Source organism: Marmota flaviventris, chromosome 1 (genome assembly GCF_047511675.1).
Source record: "Marmota flaviventris isolate mMarFla1 chromosome 1, mMarFla1.hap1, whole genome shotgun sequence".
NCBI lineage: Eukaryota > Metazoa > Chordata > Mammalia > Rodentia > Sciuridae > Marmota > Marmota flaviventris.
Window position 1 is genome coordinate 146,567,827 of NC_092498.1, and position 21,044 is coordinate 146,588,870.

The window sequence follows — 21,044 nt, forward strand, 5'->3', positions numbered from 1 at the left end:
TCTGTCACCAAGCACCAGCTTGACCTAATGTTCTGCAGGGCACACCCAGCCCTGCCAGTTGCCAAAACAATAAGTGAAAAAGAAAGGAAGAAAGAAGACCTTATAAATTGCCCAAGCCTTTGACCACGACTCTATGTCTCTCATCACAGAGGATCCATTCTGCTTCTGCAAATGGCACCAACTGCATCAAGAAGGACAACAGGATACTGGGAATAAAGCTGAAAGAATTGGGGTCACGGACGGGATGGAAATGTGCCTTTCCCACAATGTCTATTGTGAAGGGGCCTGCATAGCTCATGGGGACATCGTCCCTAAAAACAGCCAGTCCACAGGGAAGGTGTCCACATGATAAAGGAAAGAACAGATTTCAAAGAGGGCTTTAAACCAAAACTGATAGATGAAAAAAATAATAATAAATAGAATAGGAGTTGGTGGAGAGGAGCAAAAGGTGGAGAGCAGGGTCATGGGAGGAGGGACGCAGCTCAATAGGATGATAGGCCGCCAACTCTCTTGGACGTCTGAGGGTGATGCTAAAATTATGAGCCAGAGCAGGGCAGAATCTAGGGTATGATCATAATTATTACTAAAATGGCCTTACATAAGCTAGAACAAGGCACAAAAAGCAGAAAAGGTTAAAAAGGAATGGTTTTGAACAGATTCCAGTAGGGCACACGGAAGAAAACAGATCTTTCCTTAACACTCCCTGGGATCTATAAAACAAAGCTCTTTCTCTCTAGAAGGTAGCAGAGATCATATAATAAGCTCCTTTTTCATGAGGAGCTAAGGCAACGAAAGACATGTGCAGGAAAAAAATCTGTTCTAAGTGATGGATACCAATGAGAGGTCTTGTGGACCAAAGAGACAAGCCTCTATTGTGAATGGGAAGCATCTCTCACCTTAACAGGACTCAACTGGCAGAAGGACAAACAAGAAGATGTAGTGGTTTGGGAGATGAGCAAGGACTTTGTTTGAAATGAGGGACCAGTGAAGACACCTAAATCAACCCAAGACAAGCATGGCTTTTGGCAGGAATGACAGTTTAATCACTCAAATCACAGAAAGGGCTTTACAAAGGGTCATGGTCATCATACTAAGGTGCCTTGGACTACTGTATACAGTCTCATTATTTTCTGAAAACTAGTTTATTACAAAGATAAAAGCCTGGAAGCCAGTAAGAGTTCCAAACTAAAAGGAATAGCACATAAAATTTAAAATTCATTAAAGTAGGGCAGTTCACAGGAGAAAACTTCTTCTTTTTTTTTGGTACTGGGGATTAAACTCAGGGGCACTCCACCACGGAGCCACATCCCCAGCCCTTTTTTTTTTTTTGTATTTTCCTTAGAGACAGGGTCTCACTGAGTTGCTTAGCACCCTTGCTTTTGCTAAGGCTGGCTTTGAACTTGTGATCCTCCTGCCTCAGCCTCCTGAGCTGCCCCTGAGCCGCTGGGATTAGAGGCGTGCGCCACTGTGCCTGGCGAGAACACTTTGAGGTCACTTCTGGGTTATTTCATACATATACATGTATATGCATATATATATATACAAATACATGGACATATATACACATTTTTTATTTGTTTGTTTGTTGTTGTTTTCTTCTTTCTGCAGTGCTGAGGATTGAATCCAGGGCTCAGGTCTGGTAGGTAAATGCTCTGGCACTGAGCTACACTCCCAACCCTTTTTATTTTTTATTTTGAGACACCATCTTGTTAAGTTGCCCAGGCTAACTTTGAACTTGTAATCCCCCTGACTCAACCATCAAGCCTAACTCCTACACTTCTTTTAATAAAAATAATTACATATAAGAGGTTGTGAGGGGAATGGGAAAATAAACAAGGAGAGATATGAATTACAGTGGATGGGGTAGAGAGAGAAGATGGGAGGGGAGGGAGGGGGGATGGTAGAGGATAGGAAAGGTAGCAGAATACAACAGTTACTAATAGGGCATTATGTAAAAATGTGGATGTGTAACCAATGTGATTCTGCAATCTGTATTTGGGGTAAAATTGGGAGTTCATAACCAACTTGAATCTAATGTATGAAATATGATATGTCAAGAGCTTTATAATGTTTTGAACAACCAATAAAAAAAATAAAATAAAATAAAAAAAACTGAAGTCAAGTCAGGAGTAAAAGAAGAAAGACGCCCAGGTGGTGCTGGTGGCAACGCTGTGTGAGCACGTACATGTTAGTCTCATCCCCAAGAAAGGGCCACTCAACGGAGGATACCAGCTCTGGAAGTCCATGACAAGACTGTCATAAAAGTTAACAGTCTCCTTCAACATCCGGACTGGGAAGGGGAAGAGATAATGCTGAGATATAAGGACCAACATCTGAGTCTCAAGAACCCGACAGTGGATTAAAGGCCTGGGGAAAACTGTAATGGAAACCCGCTGTGATTTTAAAATGCAACTGATAGGCTGACATGTTTCTGAAAATACAGTGGGCCAAACGAACGGGGCCAGCCCTCCTCCAGAACATGATCTAGAATTATAGATAAAATACAGAAATGTTTTCCCAGAAGTATCTATAAGCTGGCAAGAGAATCAAGATGTCATAGACAAAAAAAAAAAAAATCTAAAGGAAAACAGAAACTGGGAGAGGTAAGAAAGATATAAAGCTGTTTTTAACCTGAGGCATTTGCTCAACCAAATGAACTTGAGCTTCAGTTCTGACAGCCTCAAACATCAAGAAGAGACAGAAATCAAAAGCCAAGAGTTACCCCTTATGGTGGGTGCACATTTTCATCCAAACCTTAAAAAATTCCCACTAATAATTTTCCAAGGAAAATGAACAGCATACCAGGCACACAAGGAAACAGGCACTGTGAGGGAAGGGCAGGGATGAAAACAGCAGAGTAAAAGCAGACCTTTGAAGTACAGATCATCAAACAACGACACTTCATGCATATCAAGAAATAAAAGACTTTAAAAAATAAACGACTTGAAAATGAAAACATGGAATTTAAAAGTATTGTTTTAAACAATCTAGCAAACTTGGGAATGAACCAAACAGAAATTCTAAAAATGTACTATCTGGACATGATAGCACATGCCTGTAATCCCAGTGACTCAGGAGGCTGAGAAAGGAGGATCACAAGTTTGAGACCAGCCTGGGTAATTTAGAGAGACCCTGTCTCACAATAAAAATAAAAACGGCTAGGGTGTACTCTGTGATAAAGTGCTCGTGGATTCAAATCCCAGTACCAAAGTGAAACAAAACAAAAAACTATTACTAAAATTAAAAACTCAGTAACAGGGCTGGGGATGTGGCTCAAGTGGTAACGCGCTCGCCTGGCATGTGTGGGGCACTGGGTTCTATCCTCAGCACCACATAAAAATAAAATAAAGATGGTGTGTCCACCGAAAACTGAAAAAGAAAAAAAAAAAAAAAAAAACCTCAGTAACAGATTAGACACTGCTAAGAAAGAATTAGTAAACTGGAAAACAAGTCAGAAGAACTTACCCAAATGTAGCACAAAGAGACAAACAAATGGAAAATAAGAGAAAGGACAGATTTGAGGTGATATAACACACACCTAATCAAATTCCCAAAAGGAAAGACAGAAGAGATAATAACCATCAAGTTCTTGGAATTGATCAAAAAAGACATTAACCTATTCAATACTCCAGTAAATCTCAAGCAGGACAAATCAAAAGAAATCCACATCTAGACACCTCACACTAAAACTTCAGAATTAAAAATGCAGCGAAATTTTAAAGAAAAACAATAGATTACTTTCAAAGAGAACAATGTAGATTGACAGATGACTTCATAATGACAATATTAAGAGCCCAAGTTAATGGAATGTGTTTTACAAGAGTGTTTGTTACAAGAAGACAACAGCCAATGTACACTTTGATCCCATCAAAACCTCTTTAGAATAAGGATGAAAAATAAGCACATGTTCAGACAAACACAGAAGACAGCTTGTGCACCAGCAGTTCTGTACTAAAGCAAGTTCTCAAGGATATACTTTAAACAGAAGGGAAAGAAGCTGAGGTTTGAGATGCAGGAAGAAAATTAAAAGTAAGGAATGTGGTGCATGCATGGCTAAATCTAAATTATCATAAACTAGCAAGGCCCGGTGGTGCACGCCTATAATTGGGTGGCTGAGGCAGGAGGATCACAAGTTCAAAGCCAGCATCAGCAAAAGTGAGGCTCTAAGCAAGTCAGTGAGACCCTGTCTCTAAATGAAATATAAAAAGGGTTGGGGTTATGGCTCAGTGGTGGAGTGCCTCTGAGTTCAATTCCTGGTACCAAAAAAAAAAAAAAAAAATCTAAATTATCATAAACTGAGTGGTAGCAGTCTTTAAAAAATGTTTTTAATGGAATTGAAATATATAATGGCCAAAAAAATTTTTTTGAACTTCAGACCCCAAACTTCCCATCATGGAGTGAGTATAGCATTTACCCCAAATAGTCCTTTGGTTTATCAAGAAGTGGCCCTAAGTACCCAGGAAGAGAAGAAAGCCATATGGTCCTATAGAAGGAAGGCCAGAGAAGACCAGAAAGTATCTTTACTTTAATTTTTTCCTCGTAGTGCTGTTCTTTCTGCTTCAGGTGTACTTCTAGGTGCTGGGCTGAGACCTGGGCCTCCCGGTGTTTCTCCTCCAGCTCCTGGACACAAAAGAAGAGATGGTCAGGTGTGCCAAAGGAAGGACACAGCCAATGTACCTTAGACACCCAGAGGAAACAAGACTTTAGCACAGGTGCCACAGGTAACAGGTAGCTGCTTCTCCATTACTAGCCTAAGGCTCTCAGGAAGGAAACCACCACAGTGCCTTGGCCCTGGTTTTCCAAGTCCAAGTATTCGCACCGCATATGTATACACAGCTGTGAGGCTGTGAGGCCTGGGATCAGAAATATGTCAGCACGACAGGTCACACAAAGGCAGCTGTTCAACTTTGCACGGAGAAATGAGGATTACAAGGCAACACTTGGAAGTTTGGTCAGCACAGAGCCCTTGATCACTGTCTTGAGCCTCAGGCCATTTTCGCTCTTATGGCAGCCTTAAATGAGAAAAGTAATTTTGATTTATTATGTGATCAACAACATTTTGTGTTTCGTTCATTAACAAAATTATTGCTCAAGAACCCTAGCTAAAAAGGAAAACTAGTGTTACAATTCAAACACTTTGAGATCTGAATGATTACTTTAGCCAGCTGCTATGTGGAGAATGTGAAGATCAGGAGATGTGTATGTGACATAACGTAGACACGAAACAATGCTCATGGGAACAAAGACAAACACAAAACACACTGGTAATAATGACAAAAAATACATGCATTCGTATTAAAGATGGGAAGAGAATATGGAGTAATATAAATAACTTAAATTTGAGGTTTGCCGAGTCCTTTTATTGTTAAGCTTTCTGCTTTTAAATAAAATTGTAATTCATTTGAAAATTATAGCAACTCATTTGCCAATGTATTATAAACTGATCTTTTAAAGGTAGTATTCAATTCATTGAACCATTCTCTAAATGCACAGAGAGCTGCATCTAAGTTAATTCTTATGAATCTGGACCCATTAGTTAATTACTGATATCAAAAGTCATTACTCCAAGTTTTCATCTCTTCGCACTATTATGAAATTTTTCTTTGAAGTGGAAGCAATTATGGGAATTTTGAAGAATGAGGAAATTATACAGGATATGTCCATAAAATGGGAGGAAAAAAGTACTTTGCGATTCACATGCACATAAAATGTTAGTGATTAAGCTTTTGAAATTTTAAAATCTGCAAGCATGGGCTTTGTTTGGGGGCCATTGAAATGCTCAATCTTAAGACCAGGTGCACAAAATCTACTGCAATATAACAGATGTGATCTTGTAAAGTTGAACGTAAACAGGATTCTAATTAATAAAAACATTGTTAAGGGCTTTATGTGTACTCGCTAAAGTATTGCCTGCAATGACTTCTCTGATTAAAGCAAAAGACTTTGCTGTAATAAGAGTCCCAATTATCTGTTTTGAAAGTTCTTATCAGAATAGCAAATATTTTAAAGCAAAATGACATTTTGGAGTCTGTTTCCAAGCATCACCATTACGTAACAGTATTAAGGACCACTCTTTGCCCATGTCCTAGATACTCTGCAGCCTCAGCACAGGGTTCTTGAGCAAAAGGCACCTTCTGTTAAATGAAGTCACAACCACAAAGGTACTTGGGCAGGTGGCAAGATACATTCGGACAAAGAAATCCACTTGTTTTTCCTTTCAGTTAGAAATCACTTGATAAGCATCTTTCCTTATTTCAGTCTTCATAACATGGCACAGAAAAGGAAATCAGAATCTAAAAATAGGTCCAAAATCAGATACTGAGACTGATGACTTTATGACCAAATTTCTGGTCTACATATGAATAGGAGTTTATAACACATAATCCAGGAGTGCAGGACTCTATACTGTTACATTTTAATTACCAAAAAACCTTTGGAGAAACAGAAATCAAAAATCTGGCTGTTTGGTGGTTTGGCATTTTTTGTTGTTGTTGTCATTTTTCAAACGGATCTTTTTCTATATGTTTGGATCGACCCTTTAGTCACGTTATACAAAGACTGTTGTTGTTCACTGCAATATTTCCAGCTCCTGGAACAGTGCCTGACACATAGTAGAAGCTCATTAAATATTTGTTGAATGAATGAATGAACACATCACCATTAAACAGAGAAACATTTTGTAACCACAAGAGAGTTAACCACTTTGTACCAAACAAGAGATACTGGTGGTGGAATCTAATCTCATTCACGATAAAATTTCACATACTTGACGATAGCCAAGAGAAACTTAGATGATGGAACAAGAGGACAGAAAGGGTAGACTAACAGTCACATTCTTCTTTGTGTGCAGACATATAAATATATAGTATGTGTATATATATATATATATATACACACACACACATGAAGACTGGGTGTCAAGGGAAAACAACTCAACCAACCCCTCTTTTACCTGTTTGTTCAAGAACATCCATATATTCACTGGTATACACAAACGAGAAACAGTGTCAAGTGTCAGGGTGTTGGGGTTTGATGTTAAGTACTGTATGAGCCTATAAGTTGGCCATTCTTTAGTTTGTATAGTTGCTGGTGCCTCATTTCCCAGAGGTGATGCGAAGAGAGAAAGATGACTTGGCCTGCCCTCCACCTCACCTTTCGTGGAGAGGAACTGCCCAATTACTTTGGAGCCTTGCCAAGGGGTAGGACAGGAGGGAGTTATGAAGGGATCCCAGGTCACCACTGAGTCTTTCAAACGTGATATCAAATTTCTGGTTTGGGGACTGAGATCCAAGGAGAGAGCCCTTCGAGGGCCTGCCTTCTTCCCTGGCAGGGACAAAACTTCAATGTAACTGCACCTTGAGCCACCTGGGCCTTCCTCCATGAGGTTAATTTGGCCATCAGAGCGTGAGACAGAATCAGGATAAGAAACCTTAAAAAAGACCTGCCATATCTAAGGAAATTGAAAAAAATAATAATAATAACCAACTGTAGCAGAAAAAGTGAGTGGGTGAACATGGATCTATGACAAATACTACTCTGAGAAAAATAATTCTGTATGACTAATTTCTTCTCTCAAAGCAAGAACACAGGTTTCAGCCTTAAAGGTCTAAAACCCCAACAGCTTTTTAAACTGGCAATGCAAAATTAATGGCCATACAAAGCTCTGCTAATAGAAGGATGTAAATGCTCCTATAAAAATATATCAAAAATAATAGATGCATGTTCGACTAAAATAAAAAATGCCAGGCAGTAGCAAACAGAGCAAAAAATAGTACTGACGGATCTATTACCAGTGCCGAAACGTCCGATATTAGGTCATTCATACTGTTCTGGGATGTGGTACACACTGAAACCACCTCTCTTAATTCACCAAGTTGGTGAAACCTCCCGTGTGATAGCATTTAATTCTCCTCCTTACCCCCTTCCCTTTGCAACCTCTGACCTGTTATCTTTGAACTTTCCAACTTTCATTCCTGCTCACCAGAATTTTATCAGCCATCTGCTGGATCTGTTGGGATTTTGTCTGGATGTCATCCTTCAGTCTGTTTTCTCTACGCTCCATGGTCTCTAGTCTCTTTACCTTGTTCTCCAGAGAATGGCGGCGTTCCTGTAGATCATGAATCAATCAGAGAGTTTTAATGGAGCAACCGCTACGGGTATATCACCTGCACCATGGGAAAGAGCCCTCAAGAAGCATACACTCGAATCAGGAAGAAAAGTCTCAGGCACCTGAAGCAACAGCGAGGAAAATAAGACTCTATGATTCAGGTGCTCAGCTGTGTAGATTACAAGAGTGCATTCATTCATTCAAATATTTACCAAGCACCTACTATCTGCAAAGTACCACACTAGACCTCACGGGAAATACGAGAGGAAGAAGAGCAATCCCTGCCCTTGGAAAGAGAGAAGGCGTACACAAGTCACACCACACAGGCTGAGAGGGGGAAGACCCACAAAGCACACAGGGACAAGCACTGTGGTGGGGGGGACAAGCAGGAAGGGGGACTTTTAACAGCAGAGTGATACAAGTGCGAGCTGTGAGGAGGGACGGTGTGGGGAGGTTTGGAGTGGATGGGGGTGGGGGACAGGAAGGCGGATGGCGTTGCACACAAAGAAGGCCTGCTACCAGAAACATGGAGGTGAGAGCCAACTTAGGCCCCAAGGAAAGCCAGACTGGCTACAGCACAGGATAGACAGGGGACCAAGCAGCTGAGAAGGTGAAAGGATAGCATTTGTGGGTTAAATGTGAAGAGCTTCCTGTACTAGGCTCAGGGGTGCACCTAGGATACATGGGACCCCTGAAATAGTTGGGGTGGGGCAGGGGTCCCCAGGGGCCATGAATCTGTGCAAGTGAGGTGGAAGAAAAAGATCAAGAAATCACTCCATTAGTTAGCTAAAAGGAAAAGGGTTCGGACCAGATGGCAACAGGAACGGCAAGAGGGGGTGAAGGGGAGGGAGGGAGCATCTCTTATGGGACTGAGTGACTCATTGAATGGCAGGGCCCAAGGACTCAGAGAGGACACTAAGGTTTCAAGCCTAGTGTGACCAGAAGAACGATGGTGGCCCTGACTGGCAAGAGAAAACTAAAAAGGGGAACCAGCTTGTGGGGAAAGAGACTCGACTAAGTTCATTCTAAATTTAAGGCACTGTTCAGACATCCAGCTAGGATTTCAGGGGAGCAACGGGAAATAGAGCCAGGAAAGAGCCACAAAGAGCCACATACCAGCAGATTTCCACCCAGACTGTGACGGGAAATGCAAAGACCCAGCAGGAGAGAGAAACAACTACAGCACATGCATTCTGCGGGACAATCACCAAGGGCTGGGGAGGCAGAGACGAGCAAAGAAGTGTCACTTTTTACCCTACACTTATATGTGCAGTTTTAAGTTTTGACAGTGAAAAGGCACTCCCGTATTTTCTGTGTGATTATATAAATGATTTCAAAACAACAACAACAACAACAACAAAGAATTCGAGGGAGAGAAGAGGCCCCAAAATGTGGATCTGAGAGTCGTCCGCACGCGGGGAGCAGGGGAAGATCAATATGTTATTAACACTGTCGAGAAGACGGCAGGGCAAACAGGAAGGGGAAGGAAAACTCCGAGGTGGCCAGACAGGGGGCTGACACACTATGAATGCTCCCAGATTGGCCAGGAGCTCAGAGGGAAGCGGGCAGACAGGAAAGCTCTTGTGGAGGCATCTTTCACTTTGGAGCTGTGGAGACAGATCTCTTTCCTCTTGGGGAGAAGCTTTCCGGGCCTGTCAAGTTTCAAAGGGATCTTCAGAAGGGAAGCAGTTTGGTCAAACATAAGCAAGTGACGCTCTGCAGCTTCTTTCCCTGGGCACAGCTGAGGCCGGTCGTGCGGGCGCCTGGGGGCAGTCCACCGCGGGCTGGAGGCCCCTGCTCACCTCGGCTTCCACCAGCTTCTTTCTTATGCCTTCAGAAGAGTCTTCTCGGTTCTGCAGCTTCTCCAGCTCCCTCTCGGCTCGCTCCTTGGCCTGGCGGATGTTCTGCAGCAGCTCGGTGGCCTCTGTGCTGGCTTTTACCGCCTGTGAGGAAAGAAGGTGCAGGGCACAGAAATCCAAATCCACTCAGTGAAAAAGATGGTGACATGCCCTAAGTGGTACTTTCAGGGAACACTGAGAGTACACTCTCTCCATCTCCCAAAACAGTAAAAGCGTTCTTTCTATTCTGTATTCCATCTATGCTAAGGTGCTACTTTATTTTTAACATCCCTGAATTTGGAATGCATCCTACAATGAAGATTGATGCATTTTTCTTTCTTGTAGTACATAAAATAATGGTGTACCTGATAATCATTTGCATCTTTAATTCAATGTAATGTCGTGAATGCAAACAAAAAGGTCTAGATGGATTGACCTACCTAGCAATTAAAGTATTTACCTCTGATCATTAATTTCCTTCTTATTTTAATTATCTCGTTTGCTAATTTTCCTATGGGGAATTTGCACTACTCTTACAAGAAGAAAACAAGATAAAAGCTATAATTTAAATATTTTTCTTTAAATAAGTCCCTTTCAAAGGTTAGGCATAGTATTAATGATAATTCACAAAATCCATATTTACAGGGAAAAAAACTAAACCTCTTAAAGTTTATTCTGTATTTACTAATTTTTATTTTGGCCATAAATACACTAGTGGTCTTATAGCACCATAGGAAAGGAAAGACCCAAATTCATGGGACTAACAACTTCACACGTATTTTGCTTTAAATCAAAATTTTAAAAAGTAGTGGGGTTGGGACTGTAGCTCAGTGGTAGAGCACTTGCCTTGCATGTGTAAGGTACTGGGTTCGATCCTCAGCATCACATAAAAATAAATAAATAAATAAAGATATTGTACCAACTACAACTAAAAAAATAAAAAATTAAAAAAAAAAAAAAAAGGAGAAACTGCAAGAAAACGCCAACTCCGAGACACGCACTGTCCCGTAAGGGAGCCTCTAGCCCCATGTGGTCACTGAGCACTTGAAATATGGCAGAAAATTCACTTTTTAAATTTTACTTTTGAGTTTAATTTTAAGTTAAATGAAAAGGGGAATTGGTGTCTGGCGAGTATAGAGTTTTGATATAAGAAGATGAAAAATTTCCAGAGATATCGCCCAACCACATTGAATGTACTTAACTTTACTAGACCGTACACTGAGAAATGGTTATTTAATGTTATGTGGAATATTTTTAATCACAATAATAATAAATAAATAAATATTGGCTCTATTAAACCAAGCCAGCCAACACCTACACAAACACTCTGACAGGAGAGGCATGTCCCAGAACCAAATTCATTCCAGCCCTTGAGTTAAGCATCTAGTGATTGGACAAAGGCAAGGCTTGAAAACTGAAAAGTTCTCACCACAAATAAATAAATAAATATATGAAGTGACAGGTGTGTTAATTACCTTACTTCACAACTGAGGGAACAAATCGGAGCACCATGGTATACATTATAAACAGAGGCAATTTTTATTTATCAAGTTATATCTTCATAAAGCTAAGGTAATAATAAGTCAATAAAAATTATTAAATAAAAATAGAAGCAGGGGATTAACAAAGATTTTGCAGGACACTATCTACAAACACTACCCCCCACCATCACCAACCAGGGGATGACTCCAGGGATCCCCCAACCATCCTCCGGGCAGTCATGCTTCTGATAGAACGGCCCAGGCTTCTCCCACAAATGTGCAAACCGGGGAGCCTGGCCCCCTGAGGCGCGAGAAGCCGCCTCCCGGGTGCTGTTGTAGTATAATTAGAACTTTTACTTGAGAGTCTCACACAGCTTGGTTTTTAAAAATAAACACTGCTGACACGTCTCAAAAGGAAAAAGTATATTCAGAACTCTGATATTTTCAGGTAATAGCTCCCCCCCCCTTCATTTTCCTCGGCTCTGAGTGACTAATTCTATTTCTTTCATCTTCAGTGCTCTGGGACAAGGCAAAGAAAAGTCTATGGAAATGGGGGGAAGTTCCTGAGAAATCACCCCGGGCTTACCTTTTCCAGCTTTTCTTGGAGCTCCCGGATTTTGAGCTGCTGCTCGGCATTGATCTATAATTGAAATCCCAGGAAATAAGGAAAAAAGGTAAATCAGCATTAACATCTGCATTTAGTGCAGTTCCAGTCCCTGGAGGTTTTCGGGGGGGTCTTGGGGGTTTGTCTTCCAAGACCTGCTCAAGGCGAGGAGGAGCGGTGGCCTATCAGAGAAGTCTGTGGATGTCGGGTGCAAACTTCCATGAGGACTTTTCCCCTAGGACAAGTAACACGTATGTAGCCAAAAGACTAGAAGTCGCAGAGTGCTCCCACGCAATGGGAACTCTCATTCATGTTTTATTAAGTGTCTGCGTTTATGTGTTACTGTGAGGAAGACTGACAAAAAATGAGTGTCCTTTATCCTTCTGAGAACCAGAGCTAAAGCTCAACATGGTCACCCGAGGCAGACCATCGAGAAAACCTGGAGGGGCTGGGAGCACAGCTCAGGGGTTGAGCATATGTTCGACTTGGGGTTGCATCCCTGGCACCAAAAAATTAAAGAAAATAAAGTAAAATAAATGTAGAAGAGATTTCTCGAGTCTTTGAGAAAGTATTCTTAATCGATGACTCAATACTGACAGCAATATTTAAAAATCTACCCCACAGAGCAAAGCCAATCACAGAAAATATACCTTCTCAAGTTTGGAATATTCTCCTGCTTCAGGCTTCCCTTGATCCTTAGCCTGTAATTACAAAGGTAAAACACACTGGGAAATCTTAACAACCTAAAAGTCTTATAGACAACAGCACCAATTTTACTTTCTTGGTCTCTGAGACCAAAATAATAATAATAAACAATAATAATGTTATCTCCTGTAAGAAAAAGATCAGGAGTTTTCCAAAAACATCCCATTATTTCTCAAACCTATACTCACTAAGCTAGTGCTCCCTTGTGTCTTGCTAAGATCATCCATGACTGTGCCCAAAGAGCATCCTCCTGGGGGATGGCTGACTACCTTCATCAGTTTATGCTGACATTCTGTCGCTTTCCGCTTGAACTCTTCGGCGGCAAGCCGAGACTCTCTCAGCTCAGATTCGTACAGATCGCTTCGCCTTCTTGCTGAGACAAGATCCTCTTCCAACTGATTCATCATCAGCCTCATTTCTTCCACTTGAGCCTGGTACTCCTAAAGAGCAGGCAATGCAACAAAGGTGAACTCTGGAACTCCGGGAGGAAAAGACAGGCTACCGACCATGGAGGGAGAGGCACGTTGACAGAGAAGGACAGAGGACCAACCCACAAACAGACAGAGGTGAGTGGACAGACAGACCCAGCAAGAGACAGAGTGGGCAAAGGGGAGGAGCACCAGGAAGAGGAGGGAGCAGATTAGATCTCTACACTGCCTTCCTGTGTATCATGGATCTCACACACCGAAAATAGGATCCTCTGAGCAAATGACACCACACATTATGAGCTGCACCTTAAGGCAGAACTCAGGAGCGTGTAGAGGGCTCTCCTTTAGACGAAGATAAACTGCTTACGTGTAGTTCTCCTCCAAGGGTAATCATTCCTATAGATTTGTCCTTTAGAAGTCATGTGCTCCTAACACAATTAGACATGGTACTAGTTTTAAAATTAACCTTTCAGACGGCACCAGAGGGTAATTGGAAGTCTCAGTGGAAAGCATCCGAGAAGGTGAAACTCATCATTGTCAGTTTCTCACCATTAATTTTTCTGGCCCCAAAATTGAAGGATGAGCTTAACATTGCTCCTGCAAAGCAAGTCACCCTGAAATCTGGAAGAATCACAAAACACTGGCTCTGGACAAAATAACTCGTGAGGAAAAAGTCTCAGGAAAGAATTATCTCGTTCCCCAGAGCAAAAATTTTTCAAGTGATCCAAACAGCCCTGACCTTTTCAAAAATGAATTGCTAAAATCAAAACACAACATTTGAACGGAGATTTTTTTTTTCCCATGATGGGATTTACCAGATGAAATGGGCAATGGTTTTGAAAAATTCTGGATCAAGTATAAAGAAAGATACTCTTCATTAGCGAAGTCAAGGCTAAGTATAAGGATTATATCTGAATAAGCACTAATCAAATCCAAGGTGACTAGGGTGGGGAGGAGGTATAATATGAAAGGTACAAGGGATTAAACAAAAGACGGTCTTCGATGTTCATAAAACACAGCAACGCCTCCAAGACCTCTTCTCCCAGGAAATAACTGGTAAGGGATTTTTTTTAAGCCAATAAGTTTGCCATTTATGCTTTTTTAATAACAGGATATTAGAACACTTTTTGTCCCACCATAACAGGTGATCTCTTGATATGCATGAAGGGGAGGTGATGTTTTTACAAAGAGCAGTGGTTTCCATGTAAGCAGCTCTCCCGCTCCAAAGGTAGAGAGGAAAGGAAAATGTGAGCCCAAGGAAGGGTGTGGGTCTCACTTCACTCTCTCCCACCCAAAATACACTGTCACTCAAGTACAGTTTAGGATGCTGGGCACGTGGACCCTGGGTGGGGCACACTGAGTAATGATGCTTCATAGCCTGCATACGATCATCAGAACCCATCAGAATTCACAACACAAGTGAAATGGTGTATGTGTTTTGCTTGGGGTTTCTGGACCCTCCTCTGCCAGGGCCACATATGACAGTGACTTTCGTGACTTTTGACACTAGGCCTGCCCTGGCTTCTTCCCCCAATCAAAAGAAAAAAAAAATTACATGTATATATAAATGCACACACGTATATACACACATATGCATAAATGTTTTATAACTGCATTTATTTAAATATAAGAATGTCAATATTATCTATGTATTTGATATAAAAGTTCAATTCTTTTGGAAGGATTTAAAAAATAAGTATTTTACATGACCCTAAAAGTATAGTGGCCCCTTGTCCCTGAGCCTACTGTGCCTAATGGGAAAACCAGTCCTGCCCACACATAAACCCCAACTATGAGGGCAGTAAAGGGCTGAGGAGTCTCAGGCATCTATTGTCCTCAAGCTCTCTTTTTGGTCTTGGATTTATGTGAGCGCCGAGGGAACGTAATTTTTGTGTTTTGTCAGGAACAAGGATAGAACGTCTGTCCCACTGGGCCCCCGTCATCTCTCCTTCCTGAGCTGTCAGCACCCAGGGAAAAGAAGGCAATATCCTTGTCGTCTATCGGAGCTCTTGGATCACCTGACCTGTTACAGGCAGCAAAAGGAACCTAACACATTTGCTGATCTTCTGTTATTAGGCTGGAGACTTCAAGGAAATCCTATAAATCCAACAGCTAACCAAATCCCTATTTGGGGAGAAAGCTGAGAGATGATCGGTCTGTTCCCAGGGTTGCTGGGTGACAGCTGTCAACTCTGAGTATGGGACATCTGTGGGCAGGTCAGAGGAGGAACCAGGGACAACTATGATGGCCCATCTAAAGTAACTCTTCTGAATGGAGCTTCAGAGTTTGGGAGAAGGAAGGAGCAGGCATGGTCCTATTCATCCAGATACCCCCCAAAAACAAAAGGCTTTGGGGTAACCACACCTCTATTTCCTTTCCTGAGGAGGGGATGGGTGAGGAGGAATCAGCAGTTGCTATAACAGTGCCTGAATCAAACTATCCCAAGTGACCTTAAGGTGTTTTCATTTAAAGTCGAATCCAAATACTCTATAAGGGGTAGCTAGGTAGGTAGAAGGAATATATATTTTTTAAAAACTAAACCGTTGTACAGAAAATTAGCTTTTTAAAGGAAGAACAGGGAATTAATCCCAAATCTGGGAGGAATCAATATGCTGAAAGACAAATACTGGAAGTTTGCTGTAAGCATTAAAAGCTTTTTCCTGGTTTGCAAATATCCTGCTCTCACAAAACATATCACAAGTTATTTCAGTGTATCCTCCTTTCAGTGAGAAATACAATCTGAAACCAAGAAGATTTCTTCCCCCAAATGGAACTTTTAGCAGTTATTAAATCTAAAACTCCACATGTATGCCAACTGTGATATGAATCATAAAAGACATTTCTTTGAACTCAATGACCAGCATAAACCTTTTCAAAATGTCCTGATAATTCTGTTTCTATGGAATTTATGGACCCCAGCTGCTCCCTCTGGTGGCCAAACACAGCTTTCATTTCCCCAGGATGTCTCCAAAAAGTAAAATTTCCAAACACATTGAACTAGTGAGAGAACAAGAATCCTACCTCCTGAAACTTTTAGGATGAAAAACTACATTGATAAAAGGGGCATGAGTCACCTGTCAAAGCAGAGTTCTCAGAGTGTGCGTGTTCCCTTCAACATTTCTAAGGTTAGTATTGTTCAGAGGAGCCTGGTGATCCGCTTGCAGTTTCCTATGCACATTTATTTATAACAATTTTATCAAGCAGGGGGATATTAACCTATCACTTAAAATATCAAGGGGACAAACACAGTATGACAACAGGGCGCCCCCCCCCCCAAAGCACTCTTTTCTTTAAATGGATCAAGTCCTTTGCAGGAGCTTCTCGGGTTCATACCACCCAGATGGCCAAGTCTGTGCTACCCCGAGATGAAAATGCTCATTTCCATCAGTGTTCCCATTAGGTTTTCTGAAGTGAATGAGAGTTGCCTGGCAGCTGATAATTCAGCTCTCCAATTACTCATTGCCATCTATTCATTAAAGTTTCTATTTACAGTTTCTTCAAAAGACAGAAAAATCCATGCTAAAAAGGAAACAATGAGGCAATATAAAAAATGAGCCATCTAGAAAGAAAACCCTTTTAGAAAGGAGGAAAAATATAAAGAGAGAGGGAGAGGGGGCTTTTTAAAGACACTGGTTCCCTTTTCTGAACACACAGGGGACGGTTTTCTGCTTTCGGATATGGTTATGTTCATCCTGACTTGGCCTGAATGGCTCAAAGTTTTCTTCTAGGATATTTTTTTGCATAAGTAAAACTATGAATTATCCTGGCTCCTCTCAATGTGGGTCTGGAAGGCTATAAAAATATTTAATATTTTTGGAAACATCTAAAGCAATGGTTAGCAAATTTTCTCTACAAAAAGTCACAGAGTGAGCAGTTTCAGCTCCGCAGACCAAACAATCTCTGTGACGTTTCACCTCTGCCTCCACAGAGTGAACCGTAGCAGTGACAGACAGGTTAATGAATGAGCATGGCTGCGCTCCAGGAAAACCGTACTTATGGACACAGAAATTTGGATATCATGAAATTTCCACATGTCACAAATTATTATTATTTTTCTTTTGATTTTTTTTCCCAACAATCTAAAAACATAAAAACCATTCTTGGCTTATGAGCCATAGGAAAAAAATGGTGGGTCAGATTTATCAGAGGCTGAAGTTTGCCTAACTTTGCTCTGAACCAACAACTTTTTAAAAAGAGTAGACATTATGGGATGAGACTTCAAAAAGAGTTGCACAACAAGCACAGTATGATTTATATAAACCATGGACAATCTCAAGTGACCTACCTACCTTCTTCTCCCCCTCCAACCCCATTCTCTCTCCTCCCCCACCCTCACCCTCTCTATCTCTCAAACATGCCTGAACTTGGAGGACCCAGCTGGCCAAGTGGCTGCTCTGCTCCAGGCAAGCTGTCGTACCTGCTCTTTGATTTCTTGGAGCTTCCGGCTCTGCTCTCTGATGTCATGGAGAAGCTGCAGTGCTTTGTCATCCTCCTGGGACACCTCCATCCGTGCTTGCTCCAAACTTCGCTTTAAGCTCTGCAGAAAGCAAAAATTTTAATAGGGATGCTCCACGGATCCTGCTCTGGTTGAAAAGATTCATTAAGGGAGCCGCAAGCTGCTTCGCCGACACCAGCACAGTTTCAGGTGACAGACCAAAGTTGACAATTTCCAGTTGGTTGCCGATTCCAGTTTTTCATCCTGTAAAACCCCTTGGTTCAAGAAACATCTCAAGCTTGTGACCTTATGGATCCAGCCTAAAACTCTATCAACCCTGCCACCATCTACCTAATTCCATCTCCTGCACCATCTACCTAATTCTCGCAGGTACTTACTTGTATGTATAGGAGTAAAAACCAGTAAGATCCCTCGGCCATTAAACCACCATCTAGTCTTTTCTGTTACATTAACTATTCAGGGACCCTCAGGTAGATATGCTTCTTTCAAAGCTGCAATTATTTCCTCTACCCAGTTGTTATTTGAGAGTTCAGTGGACTATCTCCTCTTCCTGGCTAATTTTTCTTGAACACCTATCATCCATAAGGTTCCCTCAATGCTTCAATGGCACTGAAATATGTATCTGAAATACACAGCTGAATAACTTCACCCACCACTGAAAGGCAGCCAAGTCTGGAATGGAAACATAGCAGTTATTCTTAATCAGCCACGTTCTATAGATTTCCTCTCCCTTGTGGGGAGAAAAAAAAAAAAACTTTAAAAATGTGTGATTCAACTTCTTAAGACTGTTTTTAATTGGGCACATTAAAAAAACACCTGAATGAAAAATTTAACGAGACAATGGAGAAGACAGTCTACTCTTGTGAAGGAAAGAAAAAACAAAAGTCACATGGTAAATGACAGCTGTCACTACACTGTTTCTAGGGAATAGGAGATTGATTGGGGGCAGGTTGGAAATGTTTTCTTGTATACATTTGGGAGTTTGGTTCCCAAGGCTGATTGTTTCGGGCATGGTGTGGACCAGAGAGGTTGGGATGGGAGATGTTAGGACCCTCTGCAACTTGCTGCAGTGACGGCTGACTCCCATCTCCAGGCTCCGTGGTATCAGCAGCCTATCTCGACCTTCTGTGGGAAATGAGTGCAGCCTCCTTCCCCAGGGACCTCACACCTGGTTCGTGCTGCTCTGAAATCGCAGATCTCGTCTTGCACTCTCCCTGTCTCTACTCTCTGCCACTGGCTGTGATGTGCCTCATGAAGCTGTCATGAAACAGGATGAGACACACACAACAGGAAGTGCCGCCTCCAAGGGAAGGGGGCTTTGGGGAAGGCTCACACTGCATTCTGTGATGTAGGTGGCAAGGTCCTGCTCCAGGAGGGATCTCTGAGTCTCAGAGGCCTTCAGCTCCACCTCCTTCTGACTAAGCACAGCCTCCACCTCTGACACTCTCCGATGTAACCGGGTCATTTCCTGCTCCATCTGAAACAGACACATCGACAGGTTAAAAGGGCCCCTGGAGGTCCTTCGGAGCAATCAAATCCCAAGCAGCCTCCGAAACCACCTGGTGGTCTGGGCTACTGCTAAATCGCCAAAAGTTGGGGTTGGAAATACCATTGTTTCTTCTCCCGGGAGCACACAGGTCTTCGCAAGGACAGTCACCAAACGCTAAGTCACTCCTCTCATCCAAGTCCCGCTTCACACTTGGTCACTTCTCTAACCCCGTTAGCAAGGAAGCCACCATCATCATTTTTCACCTGTTTGCTTTTTGCTTTTGTTTTTTGTTTGGCTTTTGCAGACGTCACTTTAAAACTTATCCCAAATCCATCTTGATCCCCCCCATCTCCTTGCAAAGATCTAGAGGGCAAATCCAGGACAGGGCAAGGAGCTATGTGTGTGTCTGCACTCTCAGAGGAGTCCCAGGCAAGCAGTGGCCTTTATTAGTTTCCAGAGAGTTGTCTCTGGGCAGGAGCAGTGAGTGTTAACAGACGTGGAGCATAATCAACACAGTGGCCGCAGTGACAGAAGCAGGAGTTTTTAAGGACTAGGAAGAGAGACTTCTCATCACTCAAAGCAGATGGGATGCATCTCAGCCACAGGTGAGGACCCCCGCCACCTGCCGGAAGGAGCAGACTTCGGGCTGGGTCATGCTGAGAAGCGGGCCGTTTTAAATCCAGGGCCTCCTCTGGTTAAGATTTAAAGGATTGACGGCAACGTCAAGGCCCGAATTCATCTCCCTCTGAGCTGCTGGAGGCGCGACTTCAGCGAGGGAGGGACGGCCTCGCTCTCTATGGATCAGGCGGCTCAGTGCCAGCAGCGGCCCCAGGCGGGTCCCTTGGCATATATTGACGGGAGGATCCTGGAGCAAGGAGGGAGGCCGACTGCAGAGATAAATACCTTGTGACACTTGTCCTGAGAGTCTTGCAGCTCTTTGCTTTTGATGAGAAGTTTCTTTTCCATGGAGCTAGTCTTGGCAGGGGAGTCCAGACCCGACACAACAGACCTGGACAGAAGAAAAACAGAGTCAAGGAGGCCCGCAGGGGAGCCTGAGGCACCGAAGCAGAGACGAGGGACCTTTTAGTGTTCTGGAGCCACCAGCAAAGCTGGCTCAAGTGGCTTCTCATGACATCAAGGCCGTGAGGCAGAGGGGTGGAAGTGGGGGAGGACTCTGATGCAGGTAGCCCTGTGTGAACCGAGGCACCATGGACCTGAGGCAGGGACTCCGCCTCTCTGAGCTCAGTCTGCATATCCGGGGGGTGGTGTGATCAGAGGAACAAGGCCCACAGGCGAGTGCACACAGGAAATGCCCAGCATCGTGCCTGGTGTGCTTCCTCCACTCATACACTCTGTTTCAGTAACCTTCTGGGCACTGGCACAAGACAGTGATCAAGACACAGGGGTCCCTGCCCTCTGGGAGCTGACGTTCTGAGAACGTCAGGTAGATTCATAAACAAAAAAGATAACTTTGACAAAAGGAAGAAATGGAGTGGGGCTGGGGACCTGTTTTAAGCCAGGGAGATCAGGGAGGGCTTTTCAGAGGAGAAGACATTTGACCTGAGACCTAAAGGATAAGAAGGTGCTGGCCATACAAAACTCTGGAAGGAAACAAGCTCCAGGGAGAGGGTGCAAAGGCCCTGCGGCAGAAAGGAACTGACACAGCAAGTGCACGATGAATGTTATTAGTCACTACACTGATCAAGGTGTCACCCCTTGCCCCGGCCCAACCCAGCCAGTTTGGTTTTGTTTCATTTTATAAAAACAGCTAATGCTTATGATGACGTGCCAAATAATGCCCACTTTCCCTTCCCCAAGAAGGTCTATGTCCTAATCCCCAGAAGCTATGAATATGTTACCACATGTGGCAAAAGGTGCAGATTGGTTAAATTAAAGGTCTTGAATTAGGGTGCTGTCTTGGATTACTGAGGTAGGT

The 21,044-nt window shown here is 42.7% G+C and overlaps 1 protein-coding gene across 1 annotated transcript in view; it reads right to left on the minus strand.

The window, feature by feature from the left end:
• Cit (citron rho-interacting serine/threonine kinase) overlaps positions 1-21,044 on the minus strand; it is a 157,950-nt gene that overhangs the window by 58,835 nt on the left and 78,071 nt on the right. Inside the window, exons 11-19 of the mRNA XM_027923229.2 lie at positions 20,012-20,117; positions 18,953-19,096; positions 17,581-17,700; positions 13,005-13,175; positions 12,681-12,731; positions 12,013-12,066; positions 9,910-10,050; positions 7,982-8,107; positions 4,525-4,620 (exon numbers count right to left, since the gene is read on the minus strand). Coding sequence (XP_027779030.2) covers positions 4,525-4,620; positions 7,982-8,107; positions 9,910-10,050; positions 12,013-12,066; positions 12,681-12,731; positions 13,005-13,175; positions 17,581-17,700; positions 18,953-19,096; positions 20,012-20,117 — 1,009 coding nt within the window. The remainder of the gene's footprint in view (positions 1-4,524; positions 4,621-7,981; positions 8,108-9,909; positions 10,051-12,012; positions 12,067-12,680; positions 12,732-13,004; positions 13,176-17,580; positions 17,701-18,952; positions 19,097-20,011; positions 20,118-21,044) is intronic.